A 22581-nucleotide genomic window follows, 5' to 3' on the forward strand; every position below is an offset into this window, starting at 1 on the left:
CTTAACTCACAGTTTTATCAATGTTTTGTACTTCTCCGGGCATTTTAATTTTTTTTATTCTCATCCGGTGTTCCTGCTTTTTCATTTTCAGATGTGAATAGCTGTAGTGAATTTATTTGTTTGGGTTTCTTCTGAGCGTTTCTGTTTCTATTTCTACATAATCCCACTGGATGGAATCGGAAGTTTAGTGCTTCACAGATCGTGCACGGTTGTTTCTTGAATGGTGGGTTTGCCTTTTTATCCAGGTTTATCTTTCTTCCTTGTGTTTCTTTCCTTTTTCTCTGATCTTCATATTGTCCCAAAATTCGTATTAGATCATTTGTTGATTGTACACTTTCTCTCTCGATTTTATCTTGGATTTCGATAGATAATCCAATGACAACCACGTGTATCCTCTCGTCCTCTGGTATTTTCCTCTTTATTTCCAATATTAATCGTTCTTTCCCTGAGGCGTATTCAATGAACGAACCTGAAAGTTATTTGAAATTGTAAGCATATCGTATTGTCGACCAACCTTTATTATTAAATATCCTTCAGCTTTCAGCAGATTTATTTGATATCATTTTTCTGCTGTTTTCTTTAAATACTTTTTTAAACCTTTGACTTTCTCCTCATCACTTTTTATTTTATATTTTCTGCACTCCTCTTCATACTCTGATATCCAGTCTGTGGCTTTATGAGTTCCACCAAATTGTTTTATACTGAAGTTCATATCTTCTATTTTACTCTTATTTCGTTTTTGGAGAGTCTCTAGAAGTCTTTCCATGTCCAGACTGGGTTTCTCGGTTTCCGTCTTTATTTTTCTTGTGGGGGTAATTTCTGCTTCCTCTAAGAAAATGTCTCGGAATATGAAGTCTGAGTCCGCATCGATATATAACGCTGCCGTCTCGTCATCCATTATGAGTTTAACATTTCTATATTCGCCTACCTTGGTTAGACTGTTTGCGGCCTTTTTCACTGTTGGCGAACTGAATAACTGTTGATGGTAATTTTTTCCTTGACATTCCGGGAAGAAAATATAGCATACTTCATCTTCTGGTCTTCTTATAGTTTCTATACGATCTATCTTCTCCCCTTTCGCGTTCTCGTTCATGATGATACGTAAGTTAACTTTCAGCGGCATGGCGTAGCGAAAATCGATTTATAATGTTCAATTCTCGGATAATTCAGGGATCGATTCTTAAGTCTGAAAATCGAGTTTATTATAACAATGCTTAGATAAAATATAGAAGTAAACAACAATTAATAATAATTAATAACAATAAATAATAATAAATAAGAAAGCTTTGTACAAGGTCTACCTGAAAATCGAGAATCGATTTTTAACGTCCTGAACTACCAATCTTTCTACGTCAATCCTCAATGTTTTTCAATAATGATTCTTTCTTCTGTTTGCTGTTGCTCTCTGTCCGTCCCTTCGGGAATTGCGCGTCTCTCAATATGGCTCTTTATAAAACGATGAAAGCCGCTCTGTCCGTGAAACAAAAAAAGTCTTGCTGTCCGTAAGCAGGGAGTCCATTAAACAGATAAAATCCCTCTGTCTATCCGCGTCTGAACTCTTAGGAAGATTACATATATACAGTGATTTGTGAAAGTATTCGAACACTCTGGAACTTTTTATGTACATGTTATACAAGACATTTCGAAATTTCATTAGCACTACGACTGTTGTAATTATATTGGTAAAATTTGAAACTGATCTGAAAATATGTACAAATTGTACAAGTTGTAAGACATTTATTGGAAACATACACTTTGCAAAGATCATCAAAGTATTTGAGCAGTAAATTAATTATTCGCAACATCAATAAAACGTACATATATCTTGTAACTTCTATACACATCTTCCAATTGATTTCAAATTTTACCATTTCAATCGTTACAATCGTGACAGGTTAATGAAATATCAGAACCATTCGTATAATTCACGTAATATGTTCACTTGTCAGAAAATTCTCTGATATACAGAAATTACGTGGTATTCAATACAAGTGCATGTATATTTTGCAGAGATTATCACACTTTTCTCCTGTAATCTTCGTATAATTCACAATTCTTCCCCTTTTCAACCCGTAAAACGCCTGAAAAGAAAAAAGAGAAAAGTAGAGAAAGCGCTTGAAACTCGCACAAGTTCTAGTCAGTGACAAATCATCGCGTTCGATCATCCGTTCTCGACCGCGAAACGAGTGATATTAATAGCCGTAATTTTAAATCGACGCGGTCGAACTGTTCTTCGTGCGATTCATTTGTGTTAGTCCCATTAATTCAAGGACTCACCGGCTCTTAGGAGTAACTATCTCGCTCCAGCTTTTAATTGCTCCACCGGAATTACATCGGTCACCGTTTACGACTCGTATTCAATTACTCTTCGCGCTATCTTCCCTTTTGTCGCCGCGTGCTTCTCCGAATCATTTTGTATTGCCCAATTAATGCGCCATCTCAGCAACCGGTTAAAAGGATACACTGCACAAATAATTGAAACGACACGCGTCGTTAGTATCATCACTTAGTATTGGTATATATTAGGTCATCCCATAAGTTCGTGTCGACATTTATGTATACATTTCACGTGTCGATTTATAAACATAGGGCGATAAGGGACCGATGCATTTGAGCTTAGCTGATCGAGAACAGGCTACAGAAGATTTTCGTGGGTATAAGATCGTAATATAGTGAACACAGTGATTTCTAACAGTAAAAAATCATGAGTGAAATACGTATCCATTTTCGACATCTCATGTTATATGAATCTCGGAAAGGAAGTTCTGTAACAATTGCCACGAATAACATATGTGCTGTTTACGGAGAAAATGCGCTTTCATCTCGCACCTGTAGGAAGTGGTTCCAACGTTTTATGGGAATTTCTGTTGAGAAGACGAGGAACGCTCCGGGCGTCCTCCTCAGACAGACGAAGATAAAATTCGGGATCTTGTTGAAAAATCACGAAGTTTGACAGTTCAAGAGATGTCAAATGTTCTGAAAATACCTAAGACAAGTTCATGGGTGTTTAAAAAAAATGGAGATGGTGTCAAAGTTGAACGTTTGAGTGCTCCATGAACTTACGGAACGGAAGCGTTACAAAAAAATTGTCTGAATTTAATTGGAAAATTTTACCACATCCCCCATATTCCCCAGACATTGCCCCATCTGATTACCACCTGTTCAGAGCATTACAACACTTTTTAGTAGGTAAAAAATTTGAAAATATTGACATTCTCAAAAATAGCTTAAAAAATTATTTTTAAAAAAAACAAGAGAACTTTTATCGAGACGGAATAATGGTCCTACCAGAAAAATGGGAGGAAGCTGTACAACGAGAGGGGAATTACATTTTTTCATGAAATTGAAAGGTATGTAAACAATCTTAACATATATAACCGCTCGAAAAACGGCACGAACTTATGGGATGACCTAATATATATATATGTAATCATGTTTTCTCAAGGAAAATTTCCAAAAATCATCATGAGCAGAAAGGTGCCTTAAGGATTATTGAGAAACTTTCTCGATTAACGATATGATTGCTTTTTCTTGCGACCAGTTTTCAAGCAGCCTGTGGCTGTTAGTTAGTTTTCTTTTTAAAAAGAAATTCGTGGAAAAAGGAGCAAAACGCGAAGAAAAAACAAAGGACTTCCCAACAAAGCTTTGTCATTCGGCCATGGTGTGTTTTTTGCAGACGACTTTTATAAATTATCCTTTGTTCGTCGCGTGTCAGACTTTCGTCTTTTCTCCAGTCACGGTTTTTGCGCTGGATTTCTCTTCTAACAGAGAAATGTACTAGCTTCTTGTCCTTTCTTGTGGAACCTTTTTCCGGGCTATGACACTGAATGTTTCCGTTTTGTTTTTTCCGTTGCGTTTCTCTCGGACACGCCGGTCCATTTGTCGTACGATTATTTAAACAAGCCACTACGACATTTATCTTGCCTGCTAGGTGGCTACATGGAACCAATCGCATATTCACACTTTTCTTGAACTAGGTGCTCTCTGAAAATAAACTATTTACAATTATCTATACAGGTATTCGTACAGAAAGGCAGATTTATACAAGATGTTTCTCGCAATTGGACCAAGTTGTGTAATTAACCTTCGTGAGTGGATCAAGGTATGTAATTAACCCTCATGGACCAAACTATGTAATTAGCGCTTATGAATGAAACGCTCAAATCGATTATAATAGCATAACAATCAATTAGTGACTCACCGTTCTGATGGAAGATTTTAAATATATATCCTTTAAGGCTTTTTTTTTAATATTTCCACTTTCTGAATTCTGAAATGTCGACATCACATCTGGGGTAGCAACTACAGCTGGGCAGTGCAACGTTGCGGACCATTACAGCGAATGTGGCTTTATCGATTCACCGCGCGGCGTAGCTGAAAATTTTCCAACCTGTACAGTTCACCTGTTACACGTGCCAACGACACCATTCAAGCTTACGCTTTTCCTCACTCGTCGACCGCGTTTGTATCGACATTTTCACCTGTTGATAAACCTGTTGATAAACCTGTTGATAAACCTGTTGATGACACGGACGCGACCGTCCGATTTGATCAGCTACTTGTAGTTATTGTTATTACTCAAGAACCCTTTTGTACACCATTGTTTTTCTCTGGTTCATGTGCTGGAACAATGCGTGTCGATGTCATATACTACCACAAATGGGGCAAGGAAACCGCAACAGCGATTCACCCTCTGATTATTCGGAATTTGCATGTTCACGGCGGTGGAACTAGAATTACGTATCGTGTTGTCTAAGCGGACGCTGCTATTCCTCTTCCGGGTGTTCATTATCATCGGATTCCCTCGTATTGATCTCCGTTGAAGCGAACATTCCAACGTATACCTCATTAGTCGAAAATAGCTTCCTAGTCCCTATTACGTGGTTTCATTTCCTTTTACAATTTGTTGCTTTAGTTCCTTAATAATGGCACAGAAACTCGTTGATTGTATATAATGTATATAAATGATATGTGATATAATATAATATAAATGATATGTATATAAATGATTGATGTATACAAATTTGAGGAAAACAATCACATCTTTTCCTTTTTTCTCTTGAGCATCGAGTTTTATCTTTTCCCATTCAAAATAAATTTTGTTTGGACGTCAACTGCTAACCAAAACTTAATGCCAAATTTACGAGGCTTATTCGGTATATATTGCGTAAGCCTGCAACAGGCTTTCGTTGGAAATAATTGTTCATCTACTGAGATATTTTCATATGGCTTGTAACAGGCCTGGCTATTACTTCTAAATCCGTTCCATATTTCGGATATCAGCGCAAATTTATCTGTTTGTAATCTTTCCGAGGCTTTCAATGATCTCGCTTCATATGCGCAACTCGCAACTCAGCAACTGTGATTGTCCAGTCCATTTTCAAAACTCGATGCGCCTCGGTTTCGGTGCAATCGTTTCCGTGTTTCATTATGTGTCTGTCAATTATGAATTCGAAAGCACTAGTTACATAACCCGATATAATATTTCTCTTAGCATAGCCAATAGACCCTGCAATATAATTGAATATCATATGAACGGGCGTCCCATCCCTAGATTCGCTTGCTTTTAGTTTTATGCACTATGTCCCGTCAATTGCAATTTCAATTTCACCTATTACATTTTGCGATATGCTTGGAATGCTCGAAGTCAAAACTAAAAAGAATACGCACCCTTTTCTTGTTACGACACACTTTCAAGAGGTGTACCTCTTCACTATCCGAAGATCCTGATATCTTTCCACTTTTAATGTATTCAAAGCTTTTACTGTTAGCTTCTCTTTGGCCTAATTCATGCTCATCTTCTTCGGAGGTATCCTCAGAACAATCTTCATTGATGTTGACATTTTGTCCAATATCTTATTATATCTCTTGAATTTACTCATGGTTGCTAGAAAAGGGGGATTGTTCAAAATAAGAAAATATTGTGCCCAAATTCAATTATCCTATTGTAAATACTTACAATAAGTGGAGACAATAATGGAAAATGTCTACGATAACTGCAACTTTTGCACACTATCTTTGAAAAACAGATTGTTTATGAAATCAGCTAAGCCGTCAATTTGATGAGACTCCTAGAGATACATATACTACAAACAAATTTCAAAAATTAGAAAGCCTAGGAAAAAATAATTTTGTGCATAAATTCTTTAGATGAAATGATTAATTTACGATGCAAAGTGGTTAAAATTAATGCTATGGTTTTTGAGATATTTCATTCGAAGTTCAAAATCCGTCAAATGGGTGGGTCCCGTAAACCTAGTGTTAATGTTATCGTTATTTTTTTAGTGATAATTTAAAAAAAGATTTTTTATTTATTAATAATTTATTTAAACGGGAAGCCTAATATTGTTCCTTTCAGACTTAATTTGAATAAATCGATTTTTTAATGAAAAATGCGTATTTTCGTTTACTCGTCAATTTGGCGGGTCCCGTAGAGATAGGTATGTACGAAACGCCCGTAAACTTAGTGTTAATAGAAAATAAAATTTGTCAATATAACAACAAACGGAAAATAACAAGATAAACTAAAAAATAAACTACTATCACTGTCCCTAAATTTAAAAAGGGACAAACAATTCTTCAGAAATGTTACAGTAAAGTTAACTTTTCACCCTTCTTACATTTTTCATCATTTTCCAACACCTACACGAATTTCCTTTCATCCCGCGTTTTCAAACCGGGACCTTCCCCACAAACGATTCTTTTTTAACGTTACTGCTAACTTTCATCTCTTCGCGAAGTTCCACCTCGGCTTTTATCTGCTATCACACGTTCTTCCTATCAAACTCGAAATTGACTTCGCCGTTATTGCGAGAAGAACGCGTTCCTCGGCAATATTTCGAAAACTTGGAATTTCCAGTTGTTGTCGCTCCATTATCCGGCCAATGACCATATCCTTCGCAGCTATGGAATCGTCGACGAAATTGAACACGGGTCGATCCTTGAGGCGACGCGAGAACTTCGTGCAGAATCTAAAGTTGTCTTGAAAAAATCAACACGGTACAATTTTTCCATATTGGTAATTATTGAAAGAGGAACTAGTTTGGAAATAATTCCAATCTTATACTAAACAGCGTGAAACGATTCGTCGTGGAATGATTTAATCGAAAAAATTTCTTTTATTTCGATTGAATTAACTTCCACCGAGAGTCTAATTCAAGCAGCTTATAATTATATATAGTAGCATATAATAATTCAAATAGCATATACAGTTAGAAATAGTTTTACAATATTAGATTATTACGTAGATGATAAATGGCTTTTCGACTTGAGATTTTGTTTGAATCAGTCTAAAATCATAAAATACACAAGAAAGACACGAAAGGAAAGAATAATGTAAGTTTTGTTTATAGTTTAGATAAGAAACGACTTGTAATTTATTAATTAATGTTTAAAAGTTATCATGAACCTGCACGATTACTAGTATCATTTATAGCAGATATCGTTAGAAAATATAAAGACATCGAATTCATAAAACAAAAAGGAGAACCTGTGTTTTTGTTAAAAATCTACTGCACATATAATAAAACGATATTAACACTAGGTTTACGGGACTCGTCAATTTGACAGATTTCGAACTTTGAAATGAAATATCTCAAAAAACCATAGCACCAATTTTAGCCATTTTGCATCGTAAATTAATCATTTCATCCAAAGAATTTATACACAAAATTATTTTTTCCTAGGCTTTCTAATTCTTTAAATCTGTATGTAATATAACTATCTCTACGGGACCCGACAAATTGACGAGTAAACGGAAATATGCATTTTTCATTAAAAAATCGATCTATTCAGATTAAGTCTGAATATTAGGCTTCACGTTTAAATAAATTATTAATAAATAAAGTCTTTTTTTTAAATTAATACTAAAAAAATAACAATATAGGCAACTTTTTCGCACTTCTGACGTTGAATGTGACAGGAATGAAGCGTCTGTTCCTTGGCAAATGTTGTCCTTGTTTTCTCCAGTTAATTCCTCGGCTAAACAGAAAATGAATTCCTTTCTGGATATTTTCTATCTGGTATATTCTTTATATAGTATACACGCGTTTATCGCTGCAAAATCGAAAATATTGAAAAATACTTGAAGGGGCCATCGGAAACTCCTTGCTTTCACGCTATATTTGCATGCCATTTGGTCAACACCATACTTTGTTTTATTGTAAAAAGCAATGGTTTCTGGAACACGTTTATAGCTATCTTCTATTCGTACACCTGTATGTTTGGTGCTTAGAAGGAGAACTTTTACTTTAGGTTTACTTTTATACACAGTAAGTGTGCAGTTTTCTGATTTATATAAATTTGAGGAAAACAATGTCATCTTTTCCTTTTTTCTCTTGAGCATCGAGTTTCATCTTTTCCCATATAAGGGAAGCCATTCAAAATATATTACGTCAACTGCTAACCAAAACTTAATGCCACATTTACGAGGCTTATTCGGTATATATTGCATAAACCTGCATCAGGCTTTCGTTGGAAATAATTGTACATCTACTGAGATATTTTCATATGACTTGTAACAGGCCTGGCTATTACTTATAAATCTGTTCCATATTTCGGATAGCAGCGCAAATTTATCTGTTTGTAATCTTTCAGAGGCTTTCAATGATCTCGCTTCATATGCGCACCGGATATATAGAATTCCTAGAAAACTTCCAACTCAGCAACTGTGATTGTCCAGTCCTTTTTCAAAACTCGATGCGCCTCGGTTTCGGTGCAATCGTTTCCGTGTTCCATTATGTGTCTGTCAATTATGAATTCGAAAGCACTAGTTACATAACCCGATATAATATTTCCCTTAGCATAGCCAGTAGACCCTGCAATATAATTGAATATCATATGAACGGGCATCCTATTCCTAGATTCGCCTGCTTTCAGTTTTATGCATTATGTCCTGTTAATTGCAATTTCATTTTCACCTATTACATTTTGCGATATGCTTGGAATGCTCGGAGTCAAAACTAAAAAGAATACGCACCCTTTTCTTGTAACGACACACTTTCAAGAGGTGTACCTCTTCACTATCCGAAGATCCTTCTATCTTTCCACTTTTAATGTATTCAAAGCTTTTACTGTTAGCTTCTCTTTGGCCTAATTCATGCTCATCTTCTTCGGAGGTATCCTCAGAACAATCTTCATTGATGTTGACATTTTGTCCAATATCTTATTATATCTCTTGAATTTACTCATGGTTGCTAAAAAAGGGGGATTGTTCAAAATAAGAAAATATTGTGCCCAAATTCAATTATCCTATTGTAAATACTTACAATAAGTGGAGACAATAATGGAAAATGTCTACGATAACTGAAACTTTTGCACACTATCTTTGAAAAACAGATTGTTTATGAAATCAGCTAAGCCGTCAATTTGATGGGACTCCTAGAGATACATATACTACAAACAAATTTCAAAAATTAGAAAGCCTAGGAATAAATAATTTTATGCATAAATTCTTTAAATGAAATGATTAATTTACGATGCAAAGTGATTAAAATTTATGCTATGGTTTTTGAGATATTTCATTTCAAAGGTCGAAAACCGTTAAATTGACGAGTCACGTAAACCTAGTGTTAATGTTATTGTTATATTTTTAGATATAACCTAAAAAGATGACTTTTTATTTATTAATAATTTATTTAAACGTGAAGCCTAATATTGTTCCTTTCAGACTTAATTTGAATAAATCGATTTTTTAATGAAAAATGCGTATTTTCGTTTACCCGTCAATTTGACGGGTTCCGTAGAGATAGGTATATACGAAACGCCCGTAGGTATATACGAAACGTAATGTTAACACTAGTTTTACGGGACTCGTTAGTTTGACGGATTTCGAACTTTGAAATTGAATATCTCAAAAACCATAGCACCAATTTTAGCTATTTTACATCGTAAATTAATCATTTCATCCAAAGAATTTATACACAAAATTATTTCTTCCTAGGCTTTCTAATTTTTTAAATCTGTATGTAATATAACTATCTCTACGGGACCCGACAAATTGACGAGTAAACGGAAATATGCATTTTTCATTAAAAAATCAGTCTATTCAGATTAAGTCTGAATACTAGGCTTCACGTTTAAATAAATTATTAATAAATAAAGTCCTTTTTTAAATTAATACTAAAAAAATAACAATATAGGCAACTTTTTCGCACTTCTGACGTTGAATGTGACAGCAATGAAGCGTCTGTTCTTTGGCAAATGTTGTCCTTGTTTTCTCCAGTTAATTCCTCGGCTAAACAGAAAATGAATTCCTTTCTGGATATTTTCTATCTGGTACATTCTTTATATAGTATCCATGCGTTTATCGCTGCCAAATCGAAAATATTGAAGAATACTTGAAGGGAAAAATACTTGAAAAATATTTGATCAACACCATACTTTGTTTTATTGTAAAAAGCAATGGTTTCTGGAACACGTTTATAATTATCTTCTATTCGTACACCTGTATGTTTGGTGCTTAGAAGGAGGACTTTTGCTTTAGGTTTACTTTTATACTCAGTAAGTATGCAGTTTTCTGATGTATATAAATTTGAGGAAAACAATGTCATCTTTTCTCTTTTTCTCTTGAGCATCGAGTTTCATCTTTTCCCATATAAGGGAAGCCATTCAAAATATATTTTGTTTGAACGTCAAGTGCTAACCAAAACTTAATGCCACATTTACGAGGCTTATTCTATATATATTGCATAAACCTGCATCAGGCTTTCGTTGGAAATAATTGTTCATTTACTGAGATATTTTCATATGGCTTGTAACAGGACTGGCTATTACTTATAAATCTGTTCCATATTTCGGATAGCAGCGCAAATTAATCTGTTTGTAATCTTTCAGAGGCTTTCAATGATCTCGCTTCATATGCGCACCGGATATATAGAATTCCTAGAAAACTACGCGACTCAGAAACTGTGATTGTCCAGACCTTTTTCTAAACTCGATGCGCCTCGGTTTCGGTGCAATCGTTTCCGTGTTCCATTATGTGTCTGTCAATTATTAATTCGAAAGCACTAGTTACATAACCCGATGTAATATTTCTCTTAGCATAGCCAGTAGATTCTGCAATATAATTGAATATCATATGAACGGGCGTCCTATTCCTAGATTCGCTTGCTTTTAGTTTTATGCACTATGTCCAGTCAATTGCAATTTCAATTTCACCTATTACATTTTGCAATATGCTTGGAATGCTCGGAGTCAGAACTAAAAAGAATACGCACCCTTTTCTTGTAACGACACACTTTCAAGAGGTGTACCTCTTCACTATCCGAAGATCCTTCTATCTTTCCACTTTTAATGTATTCAAAGCTTTTACTGTTAGCTTCTCTTTGGCCTAATTCATGCTCATCTTCTTCGGAGGTATCCTCAGAACAATCTTCATTGATGTTGACATTTTGTCCAATATCTTATTATATCTCTTGAATTTACTCATGGTTGCTAGAAAAGGGGGATTGTTCAAAATAAGAAAATATTGTGCCCAAATTCAATTATCCTATTGTAAATATTTACAATAAGTGGAGACAATAATGGAAAATGTCTACGATAACTGAAACTTTTGCACACTATCTTTGAAAAACAGATTGTTTATGAAATCAGCTAAGCCGTCAATTTGATGGGACTCCTAGAGATACATATACTACAAACAAATTTCAAAAATTAGAAAGCCTAGGAAAAAATAATTTTATGCATAAATTCTTTAAATGAAATGATTAATTTACGATGCAAAGTGGTTAAAATTTATGCTATGGTTTTTGAGATATTTCATTTCAAAGTTCGAAATCCGTTAAATTGACGAGTCCCGTAAACCTAGTGTTAATGTTATTGTTATATTTTTAGATATAACCTAAAAAGATGATTTTTTATTTATTAATAATTTATTTAAACGTGAAGCCTAATATTGTTCCTTTCAGACTTAATTTGAATAAATCGATTTTTTAATGAAAAATGCGTATTTTCGTTTACCCGTCAATTTGACGGGTTCCGTAGAGATAGGTATATACGAAACGCCCGTAGGTATATACGAAACGTAATGTTAACACTAGGTTTACGGGACTCGTTAGTTTGACGGATTTCGAACTTTGAAATTGAATATCTCAAAAACCATAGCACCAATTTTAGCTATTTTGCATCGTAAATTAATCATTTCATCCAAAGAATTTATACACAAAATTATTTCTTCCTAGGCTTTCTAATTTTTTAAATCTGTATGTAATATAACTATCTCTACGGGACCCGACAAATTGACGAGTAAACGGAAATATGCATTTTTCATTAAAAAATCAGTCTATTCAGATTAAGTCTGAATACTAGGCTTCACGTTTAAATAAATTATTAATAAATAAAGTCCTTTTTAAAATTAATACTAAAAAAATAACAATATAGGCAACTTTTTCGCACTTCTGACGTTGAATGTGACAGCAATGAAGCGTCTGTTCTTTGGCAAATGTTGTCCTTGTTTTCTCCAGTTAATTCCTCGGCTAAACAGAAAATGAATTCCTTTCTGGATATTTTCTATCTGGTACATTCTTTATATAGTATCCATGCGTTTATCGCTGCCAAATCGAAAATATTGAAGAATACTTGAAGGGAAAAATACTTGAAAAATATTTGATCCACACCATACTTTGTTTTATTGTAAAAAGCAATGGTCTCTGGAACACGTTTATAATTATCTTCTATTCATACTCCTGTATGTTTGGCATCCTATTCCTAGATTCCCTTGCTTTTAGTTTTATGCACTATGTCCCATTAATTGCACTTTCAATTTCACCTATTACATTTTGCCATATGCTTGGAATGCTTGTCCTTTCATCCTGGGAGACAGAACTAAATAGAATACACACCCTTTTCATGTTATGACACACATTCAGGAAGTGTTCCTCTTCACTATCCCAATATCCTATCTTTCTGCTTCCAATGTATTCAGCACTTTCACTGTCAACTTTGCATTGGCCTAATTCATACTGATTTTCTCCGGAGGTATTCTCAGAACAATCTTCATTGATGTTGACAATTTTGTTAAATATCTTATTATATCTTTTGGATTTACTCATGATTGCTGGAAATGGGGGATTATTCAAAATGAGATAATTCTGTGCCCAAATTCAATTACCCTATTGTAAGTACTTACAATAAGTGGAGACAATATTGGGAAATATCTACGATAACTGAAACTTTTGCAAAACATATTATTTTTGAAAAATCTTTGAAAAACATATTATTTATGAAATCAGCTAAGTGGTCATTTTGATGATTCTTGTAGAGATAGATATACTACTAACAGATTTCAAAAATTAGAAAGCCTAGGAAAAAATAATTTTATGCATAAATTCTTTAAATGAAATGATTAATTTACGATGCAAAGTGGTTAAAACTTATGCTATGGTTTTTGAGATATTTCATTTCAAAGTTAGAAATCCGTCAAATTGACGAGTCCCGTAAATCTAGTGTTAGTGTTATAGTTAACCCAGTGTTAACACTAGGTTTACGGGACTCGTTAGTTTGACGGATTTCGAACTTTGAAATTGTATATCTCAAAAACCATAGCACCAATTTTAGCTATTTTGCATCGTAAATTAATCATTTCATCCAAAGAATTTATACACAAAATTATTTCTTCCTAGGCTTTCTAATTTTTTAAATCTGTATGTAATACAACTATCTCTACGGGACCCGACAAATTGACGAGAAAACGGAAATATGCATTTTTCATTAAAAAATCAGTCTATTCAGATTAAGTCTGAATATTAGGCTTCACGTTTAAATAAATTATTAATAAATAAAGTCCTTTTTAAAATTAATACTAAAAAAATAACAATATAGGCAACTTTTTCGCACTTCTGACGTTGAATGTGACAGCAATGAAGCGTCTGTTCTTTGGCAAATGTTGTCCTTGTTTTCTCCAGTTAATTCCTCGGCTAAACAGAAAATGAATTCCTTTCTGGATATTTTCTATCTGGTACATTCTTTATATAGTATCCACGCGTTTATCGCTGCCAAATCGAAAATATTGAAGAATACTTGAAGGGAAAAATACTTGAAAAATATTTGATCCACACCATACTTTGTTTTATTGTAAAAAGCAATGGTCTCTGGAACACGTTTATAATTATCTTCTATTCATACTCCTGTATGTTTGGCATCCTATTCCTAGATTCCCTTGCTTTTAGTTTTATGCACTATGTCCCATTAATTGCACTTTCAATTTCACCTATTACATTTTGCCATATGCTTGGAATGCTTGTCCTTTCATCCTGGGAGACAGAACTAAATAGAATACACACCCTTTTCATGTTATGACACACATTCAGGAAGTGTTCCTCTTCACTATCCCAATATCCTATCTTTCTGCTTCCAATGTATTCAGCACTTTCACTGTCAACTTTGCATTGGCCTAATTCATACTGATTTTCTCCGGAGGTATTCTCAGAACAATCTTCATTGATGTTGACAATTTTGTTAAATATCTTATTATATCTTTTGGATTTACTCATGATTGCTGGAAATGGGGGATTATTCAAAATGAGATAATTCTGTGCCCAAATTCAATTACCCTATTGTAAGTACTTACAATAAGTGGAGACAATATTGGGAAATATCTACGATAACTGAAACTTTTGCAAAACATATTATTTTTGAAAAATCTTTGAAAAACATATTATTTATGAAATCAGCTAAGTGGTCATTTTGATGATTCTTGTAGAGATAGATATACTACTAACAGATTTCAAAAATTAGAAAGCCTAGGAAAAAATAATTTTATGCATAAATTCTTTAAATGAAATGATTAATTTACGATGCAAAGTGGTTAAAACTTATGCTATGGTTTTTGAGATATTTCATTTCAAAGTTAGAAATCCGTCAAATTGACGAGTCCCGTAAATCTAGTGTTAGTGTTATAGTTAACCCAGTGTTAACACTAGGTTTACGGGACTCGTTAGTTTGACGGATTTCGAACTTTGAAATTGTATATCTCAAAAACCATAGCACCAATTTTAGCTATTTTGCATCGTAAATTAATCATTTCATCCAAAGAATTTATACACAAAATTATTTCTTCCTAGGCTTTCTAATTTTTTAAATCTGTATGTAATACAACTATCTCTACGGGACCCGACAAATTGACGAGAAAACGGAAATATGCATTTTTCATTAAAAAATCAGTCTATTCAGATTAAGTCTGAATATTAGGCTTCACGTTTAAATAAATTATTAATAAATAAAGTCCTTTTTAAAATTAATACTAAAAAAATAACAATATAGGCAACTTTTTCGCACTTCTGACGTTGAATGTGACAGCAATGAAGCGTCTGTTCTTTGGCAAATGTTGTCCTTGTTTTCTCCAGTTAATTCCTCGGCTAAACAGAAAATGAATTCCTTTCTGGATATTTTCTATCTGGTACATTCTTTATATAGTATCCATGCGTTTATCGCTGCCAAATCGAAAATATTGAAGAATACTTGAAGGGAAAAATACTTGAAAAATATTTGATCCACACCATACTTTGTTTTATTGTAAAAAGCAATGGTCTCTGGAACACGTTTATAATTATCTTCTATTCATACTCCTGTATGTTTGGCATCCTATTCCTAGATTCCCTTGCTTTTAGTTTTATGCACTATGTCCCATTAATTGCACTTTCAATTTCACCTATTACATTTTGCCATATGCTTGGAATGCTTGTCCTTTCATCCTGGGAGACAGAACTAAATAGAATACACACCCTTTTCATGTTATGACACACATTCAGGAAGTGTTCCTCTTCACTATCCCAATATCCTATCTTTCTGCTTCCAATGTATTCAGCACTTTCACTGTCAACTTTGCATTGGCCTAATTCATACTGATTTTCTCCGGAGGTATTCTCAGAACAATCTTCATTGATGTTGACAATTTTGTTAAATATCTTATTATATCTTTTGGATTTACTCATGATTGCTGGAAATGGGGGATTATTCAAAATGAGATAATTCTGTGCCCAAATTCAATTACCCTATTGTAAGTACTTACAATAAGTGGAGACAATATTGGGAAATATCTACGATAACTGAAACTTTTGCAAAACATATTATTTTTGAAAAATCTTTGAAAAACATATTATTTATGAAATCAGCTAAGTGGTCATTTTGATGATTCTTGTAGAGATAGATATACTACTAACAGATTTCAAAAATTAGAAAGCCTAGGAAAAAATAATTTTATGCATAAATTCTTTAAATGAAATGATTAATTTACGATGCAAAGTGGTTAAAACTTATGCTATGGTTTTTGAGATATTTCATTTCAAAGTTAGAAATCCGTCAAATTGACGAGTCCCGTAAATCTAGTGTTAGTGTTATAGTTAACCCAGTGTTAACACTAGGTTTACGGGACTCGTTAGTTTGACGGATTTCGAACTTTGAAATTGTATATCTCAAAAACCATAGCACCAATTTTAGCTATTTTGCATCGTAAATTAATCATTTCATCCAAAGAATTTATACACAAAATTATTTCTTCCTAGGCTTTCTAATTTTTTAAATCTGTATGTAATACAACTATCTCTACGGGACCCGACAAATTGACGAGAAAACGGAAATATGCATTTTTCATTAAAAAATCAGTCTATTCAGATTAAGTCTGAATATTAGGCTTCACGTTTAAATAAATTATTAATAAATAAAGTCCTTTTTAAAATTAATACTAAAAAAATAACAATATAGGCAACTTTTTCGCACTTCTGACGTTGAATGTGACAGCAATGAAGCGTCTGTTCTTTGGCAAATGTTGTCCTTGTTTTCTCCAGTTAATTCCTCGGCTAAACAGAAAATGAATTCCTTTCTGGATATTTTCTATCTGGTACATTCTTTATATAGTATCCATGCGTTTATCGCTGCCAAATCGAAAATATTGAAGAATACTTGAAGGGAAAAATACTTGAAAAATATTTGATCCACACCATACTTTGTTTTATTGTAAAAAGCAATGGTCTCTGGAACACGTTTATAATTATCTTCTATTCATACTCCTGTATGTTTGGCATCCTATTCCTAGATTCCCTTGCTTTTAGTTTTATGCACTATGTCCCATTAATTGCACTTTCAATTTCACCTATTACATTTTGCCATATGCTTGGAATGCTTGTCCTTTCATCCTGGGAGACAGAACTAAATAGAATACACACCCTTTTCATGTTATGACACACATTCAGGAAGTGTTCCTCTTCACTATCCCAATATCCTATCTTTCTGCTTCCAATGTATTCAGCACTTTCACTGTCAACTTTGCATTGGCCTAATTCATACTGATTTTCTCCGGAGGTATTCTCAGAACAATCTTCATTGATGTTGACAATTTTGTTAAATATCTTATTATATCTTTTGGATTTACTCATGATTGCTGGAAATGGGGGATTATTCAAAATGAGATAATTCTGTGCCCAAATTCAATTACCCTATTGTAAGTACTTACAATAAGTGGAGACAATATTGGGAAATATCTACGATAACTGAAACTTTTGCAAAACATATTATTTTTGAAAAATCTTTGAAAAACATATTATTTATGAAATCAGCTAAGTGGTCATTTTGATGATTCTTGTAGAGATAGATATACTACTAACAGATTTCAAAAATTAGAAAGCCTAGGAAAAAATAATTTTATGCATAAATTCTTTAAATGAAATGATTAATTTACGATGCAAAGTGGTTAAAACTTATGCTATGGTTTTTGAGATATTTCATTTCAAAGTTAGAAATCCGTCAAATTGACGAGTCCCGTAAATCTAGTGTTAGTGTTATAGTTAACCCAGTGTTAACACTAGGTTTACGGGACTCGTTAGTTTGACGGATTTCGAACTTTGAAATTGTATATCTCAAAAACCATAGCACCAATTTTAGCTATTTTGCATCGTAAATTAATCATTTCATCCAAAGAATTTATACACAAAATTATTTCTTCCTAGGCTTTCTAATTTTTTAAATCTGTATGTAATACAACTATCTCTACGGGACCCGACAAATTGACGAGAAAACGGAAATATGCATTTTTCATTAAAAAATCAGTCTATTCAGATTAAGTCTGAATATTAGGCTTCACGTTTAAATAAATTATTAATAAATAAAGTCCTTTTTAAAATTAATACTAAAAAAATAACAATATAGGCAACTTTTTCGCACTTCTGACGTTGAATGTGACAGCAATGAAGCGTCTGTTCTTTGGCAAATGTTGTCCTTGTTTTCTCCAGTTAATTCCTCGGCTAAACAGAAAATGAATTCCTTTCTGGATATTTTCTATCTGGTACATTCTTTATATAGTATCCACGCGTTTATCGCTGCCAAATCGAAAATATTGAAGAATACTTGAAGGGAAAAATACTTGAAAAATATTTGATCCACACCATACTTTGTTTTATTGTAAAAAGCAATGGTCTCTGGAACACGTTTATAATTATCTTCTATTCATACTCCTGTATGTTTGGCATCCTATTCCTAGATTCCCTTGCTTTTAGTTTTATGCACTATGTCCCATTAATTGCACTTTCAATTTCACCTATTACATTTTGCCATATGCTTGGAATGCTTGTCCTTTCATCCTGGGAGACAGAACTAAATAGAATACACACCCTTTTCATGTTATGACACACATTCAGGAAGTGTTCCTCTTCACTATCCCAATATCCTATCTTTCTGCTTCCAATGTATTCAGCACTTTCACTGTCAACTTTGCATTGGCCTAATTCATACTGATTTTCTCCGGAGGTATTCTCAGAACAATCTTCATTGATGTTGACAATTTTGTTAAATATCTTATTATATCTTTTGGATTTACTCATGATTGCTGGAAATGGGGGATTATTCAAAATGAGATAATTCTGTGCCCAAATTCAATTACCCTATTGTAAGTACTTACAATAAGTGGAGACAATATTGGGAAATATCTACGATAACTGAAACTTTTGCAAAACATATTATTTTTGAAAAATCTTTGAAAAACATATTATTTATGAAATCAGCTAAGTGGTCATTTTGATGATTCTTGTAGAGATAGATATACTACTAACAGATTTCAAAAATTAGAAAGCCTAGGAAAAAATAATTTTATGCATAAATTCTTTAAATGAAATGATTAATTTACGATGCAAAGTGGTTAAAACTTATGCTATGGTTTTTGAGATATTTCATTTCAAAGTTAGAAATCCGTCAAATTGACGAGTCCCGTAAATCTAGTGTTAGTGTTATAGTTAACCCAGTGTTAACACTAGGTTTACGGGACTCGTTAGTTTGACGGATTTCGAACTTTGAAATTGTATATCTCAAAAACCATAGCACCAATTTTAGCTATTTTGCATCGTAAATTAATCATTTCATCCAAAGAATTTATACACAAAATTATTTCTTCCTAGGCTTTCTAATTTTTTAAATCTGTATGTAATACAACTATCTCTACGGGACCCGACAAATTGACGAGAAAACGGAAATATGCATTTTTCATTAAAAAATCAGTCTATTCAGATTAAGTCTGAATATTAGGCTTCACGTTTAAATAAATTATTAATAAATAAAGTCCTTTTTAAAATTAATACTAAAAAAATAACAATATAGGCAACTTTTTCGCACTTCTGACGTTGAATGTGACAGCAATGAAGCGTCTGTTCTTTGGCAAATGTTGTCCTTGTTTTCTCCAGTTAATTCCTCGGCTAAACAGAAAATGAATTCCTTTCTGGATATTTTCTATCTGGTACATTCTTTATATAGTATCCACGCGTTTATCGCTGCCAAATCGAAAATATTGAAGAATACTTGAAGGGAAAAATACTTGAAAAATATTTGATCCACACCATACTTTGTTTTATTGTAAAAAGCAATGGTCTCTGGAACACGTTTATAATTATCTTCTATTCATACTCCTGTATGTTTGGCATCCTATTCCTAGATTCCCTTGCTTTTAGTTTTATGCACTATGTCCCATTAATTGCACTTTCAATTTCACCTATTACATTTTGCCATATGCTTGGAATGCTTGTCCTTTCATCCTGGGAGACAGAACTAAATAGAATACACACCCTTTTCATGTTATGACACACATTCAGGAAGTGTTCCTCTTCACTATCCCAATATCCTATCTTTCTGCTTCCAATGTATTCAGCACTTTCACTGTCAACTTTGCATTGGCCTAATTCATACTGATTTTCTCCGGAGGTATTCTCAGAACAATCTTCATTGATGTTGACAATTTTGTTAAATATCTTATTATATCTTTTGGATTTACTCATGATTGCTGGAAATGGGGGATTATTCAAAATGAGATAATTCTGTGCCCAAATTCAATTACCCTATTGTAAGTACTTACAATAAGTGGAGACAATATTGGGAAATATCTACGATAACTGAAACTTTTGCAAAACATATTATTTTTGAAAAATCTTTGAAAAACATATTATTTATGAAATCAGCTAAGTGGTCATTTTGATGATTCTTGTAGAGATAGATATACTACTAACAGATTTCAAAAATTAGAAAGCCTAGGAAAAAATAATTTTATGCATAAATTCTTTAAATGAAATGATTAATTTACGATGCAAAGTGGTTAAAACTTATGCTATGGTTTTTGAGATATTTCATTTCAAAGTTAGAAATCCGTCAAATTGACGAGTCCCGTAAATCTAGTGTTAGTGTTATAGTTAACCCAGTGTTAACACTAGGTTTACGGGACTCGTTAGTTTGACGGATTTCGAACTTTGAAATTGTATATCTCAAAAACCATAGCACCAATTTTAGCTATTTTGCATCGTAAATTAATCATTTCATCCAAAGAATTTATACACAAAATTATTTCTTCCTAGGCTTTCTAATTTTTTAAATCTGTATGTAATACAACTATCTCTACGGGACCCGACAAATTGACGAGAAAACGGAAATATGCATTTTTCATTAAAAAATCAGTCTATTCAGATTAAGTCTGAATATTAGGCTTCACGTTTAAATAAATTATTAATAAATAAAGTCCTTTTTAAAATTAATACTAAAAAAATAACAATATAGGCAACTTTTTCGCACTTCTGACGTTGAATGTGACAGCAATGAAGCGTCTGTTCTTTGGCAAATGTTGTCCTTGTTTTCTCCAGTTAATTCCTCGGCTAAACAGAAAATGAATTCCTTTCTGGATATTTTCTATCTGGTACATTCTTTATATAGTATCCATGCGTTTATCGCTGCCAAATCGAAAATATTGAAGAATACTTGAAGGGAAAAATACTTGAAAAATATTTGATCCACACCATACTTTGTTTTATTGTAAAAAGCAATGGTCTCTGGAACACGTTTATAATTATCTTCTATTCATACTCCTGTATGTTTGGCATCCTATTCCTAGATTCCCTTGCTTTTAGTTTTATGCACTATGTCCCATTAATTGCACTTTCAATTTCACCTATTACATTTTGCCATATGCTTGGAATGCTTGTCCTTTCATCCTGGGAGACAGAACTAAATAGAATACACACCCTTTTCATGTTATGACACACATTCAGGAAGTGTTCCTCTTCACTATCCCAATATCCTATCTTTCTGCTTCCAATGTATTCAGCACTTTCACTGTCAACTTTGCATTGGCCTAATTCATACTGATTTTCTCCGGAGGTATTCTCAGAACAATCTTCATTGATGTTGACAATTTTGTTAAATATCTTATTATATCTTTTGGATTTACTCATGATTGCTGGAAATGGGGGATTATTCAAAATGAGATAATTCTGTGCCCAAATTCAATTACCCTATTGTAAGTACTTACAATAAGTGGAGACAATATTGGGAAATATCTACGATAACTGAAACTTTTGCAAAACATATTATTTTTGAAAAATCTTTGAAAAACATATTATTTATGAAATCAGCTAAGTGGTCATTTTGATGATTCTTGTAGAGATAGATATACTACTAACAGATTTCAAAAATTAGAAAGCCTAGGAAAAAATAATTTTATGCATAAATTCTTTAAATGAAATGATTAATTTACGATGCAAAGTGGTTAAAACTTATGCTATGGTTTTTGAGATATTTCATTTCAAAGTTAGAAATCCGTCAAATTGACGAGTCCCGTAAATCTAGTGTTAGTGTTATAGTTAACCCAGTGTTAACACTAGGTTTACGGGACTCGTTAGTTTGACGGATTTCGAACTTTGAAATTGTATATCTCAAAAACCATAGCACCAATTTTAGCTATTTTGCATCGTAAATTAATCATTTCATCCAAAGAATTTATACACAAAATTATTTCTTCCTAGGCTTTCTAATTTTTTAAATCTGTATGTAATACAACTATCTCTACGGGACCCGACAAATTGACGAGAAAACGGAAATATGCATTTTTCATTAAAAAATCAGTCTATTCAGATTAAGTCTGAATATTAGGCTTCACGTTTAAATAAATTATTAATAAATAAAGTCCTTTTTAAAATTAATACTAAAAAAATAACAATATAGGCAACTTTTTCGCACTTCTGACGTTGAATGTGACAGCAATGAAGCGTCTGTTCTTTGGCAAATGTTGTCCTTGTTTTCTCCAGTTAATTCCTCGGCTAAACAGAAAATGAATTCCTTTCTGGA

General features: G+C 33.0%; 2 protein-coding genes across 10 annotated transcripts in view; both read right to left on the reverse strand.

Moving 5' to 3' along the window:
- On the reverse strand, positions 1-13330 carry LOC100645612. Of its 9 annotated transcripts, none has more exons than XM_048406846.1 (7): positions 12615-13330; positions 7901-7980; positions 2278-2463; positions 1302-2081; positions 929-1186; positions 598-855; positions 1-469 (listed from the first exon to the last, which is right to left on the reverse strand). In XM_048406846.1, the coding sequence occupies exons 5-7, from the start codon at positions 1023-1025 to the stop codon at positions 45-47; spliced, it is 780 nt and encodes a 259-aa protein (XP_048262803.1). In that variant the 5' UTR covers positions 1026-1186; positions 1302-2081; positions 2278-2463; positions 7901-7980; positions 12615-13330; the 3' UTR covers positions 1-44. The 9 variants fall into 9 exon arrangements, 4 of the variants coding, with proteins under 4 accessions (XP_048262803.1, XP_048262804.1, XP_048262805.1 ...); XM_048406847.1 differs by lacking the exon at positions 12615-13330 and adding an exon at positions 8084-8243; XM_048406848.1 differs by lacking the exon at positions 12615-13330 and adding an exon at positions 8146-8160.
- LOC100652264 overlaps positions 11780-22581 on the reverse strand; it is an 18574-nt gene continuing 7772 nt past the window's right edge. Inside the window, exon 7 of the mRNA XM_048406565.1 lies at positions 11780-11839. Coding sequence (XP_048262522.1) covers positions 11780-11839 — 60 coding nt within the window. The remainder of the gene's footprint in view (positions 11840-22581) is intronic.

The sequence above is a fragment of the Bombus terrestris genome, chromosome 6, assembly GCF_910591885.1.
Source record: "Bombus terrestris chromosome 6, iyBomTerr1.2, whole genome shotgun sequence".
Classification (NCBI taxonomy): domain Eukaryota; kingdom Metazoa; phylum Arthropoda; class Insecta; order Hymenoptera; family Apidae; genus Bombus; species Bombus terrestris.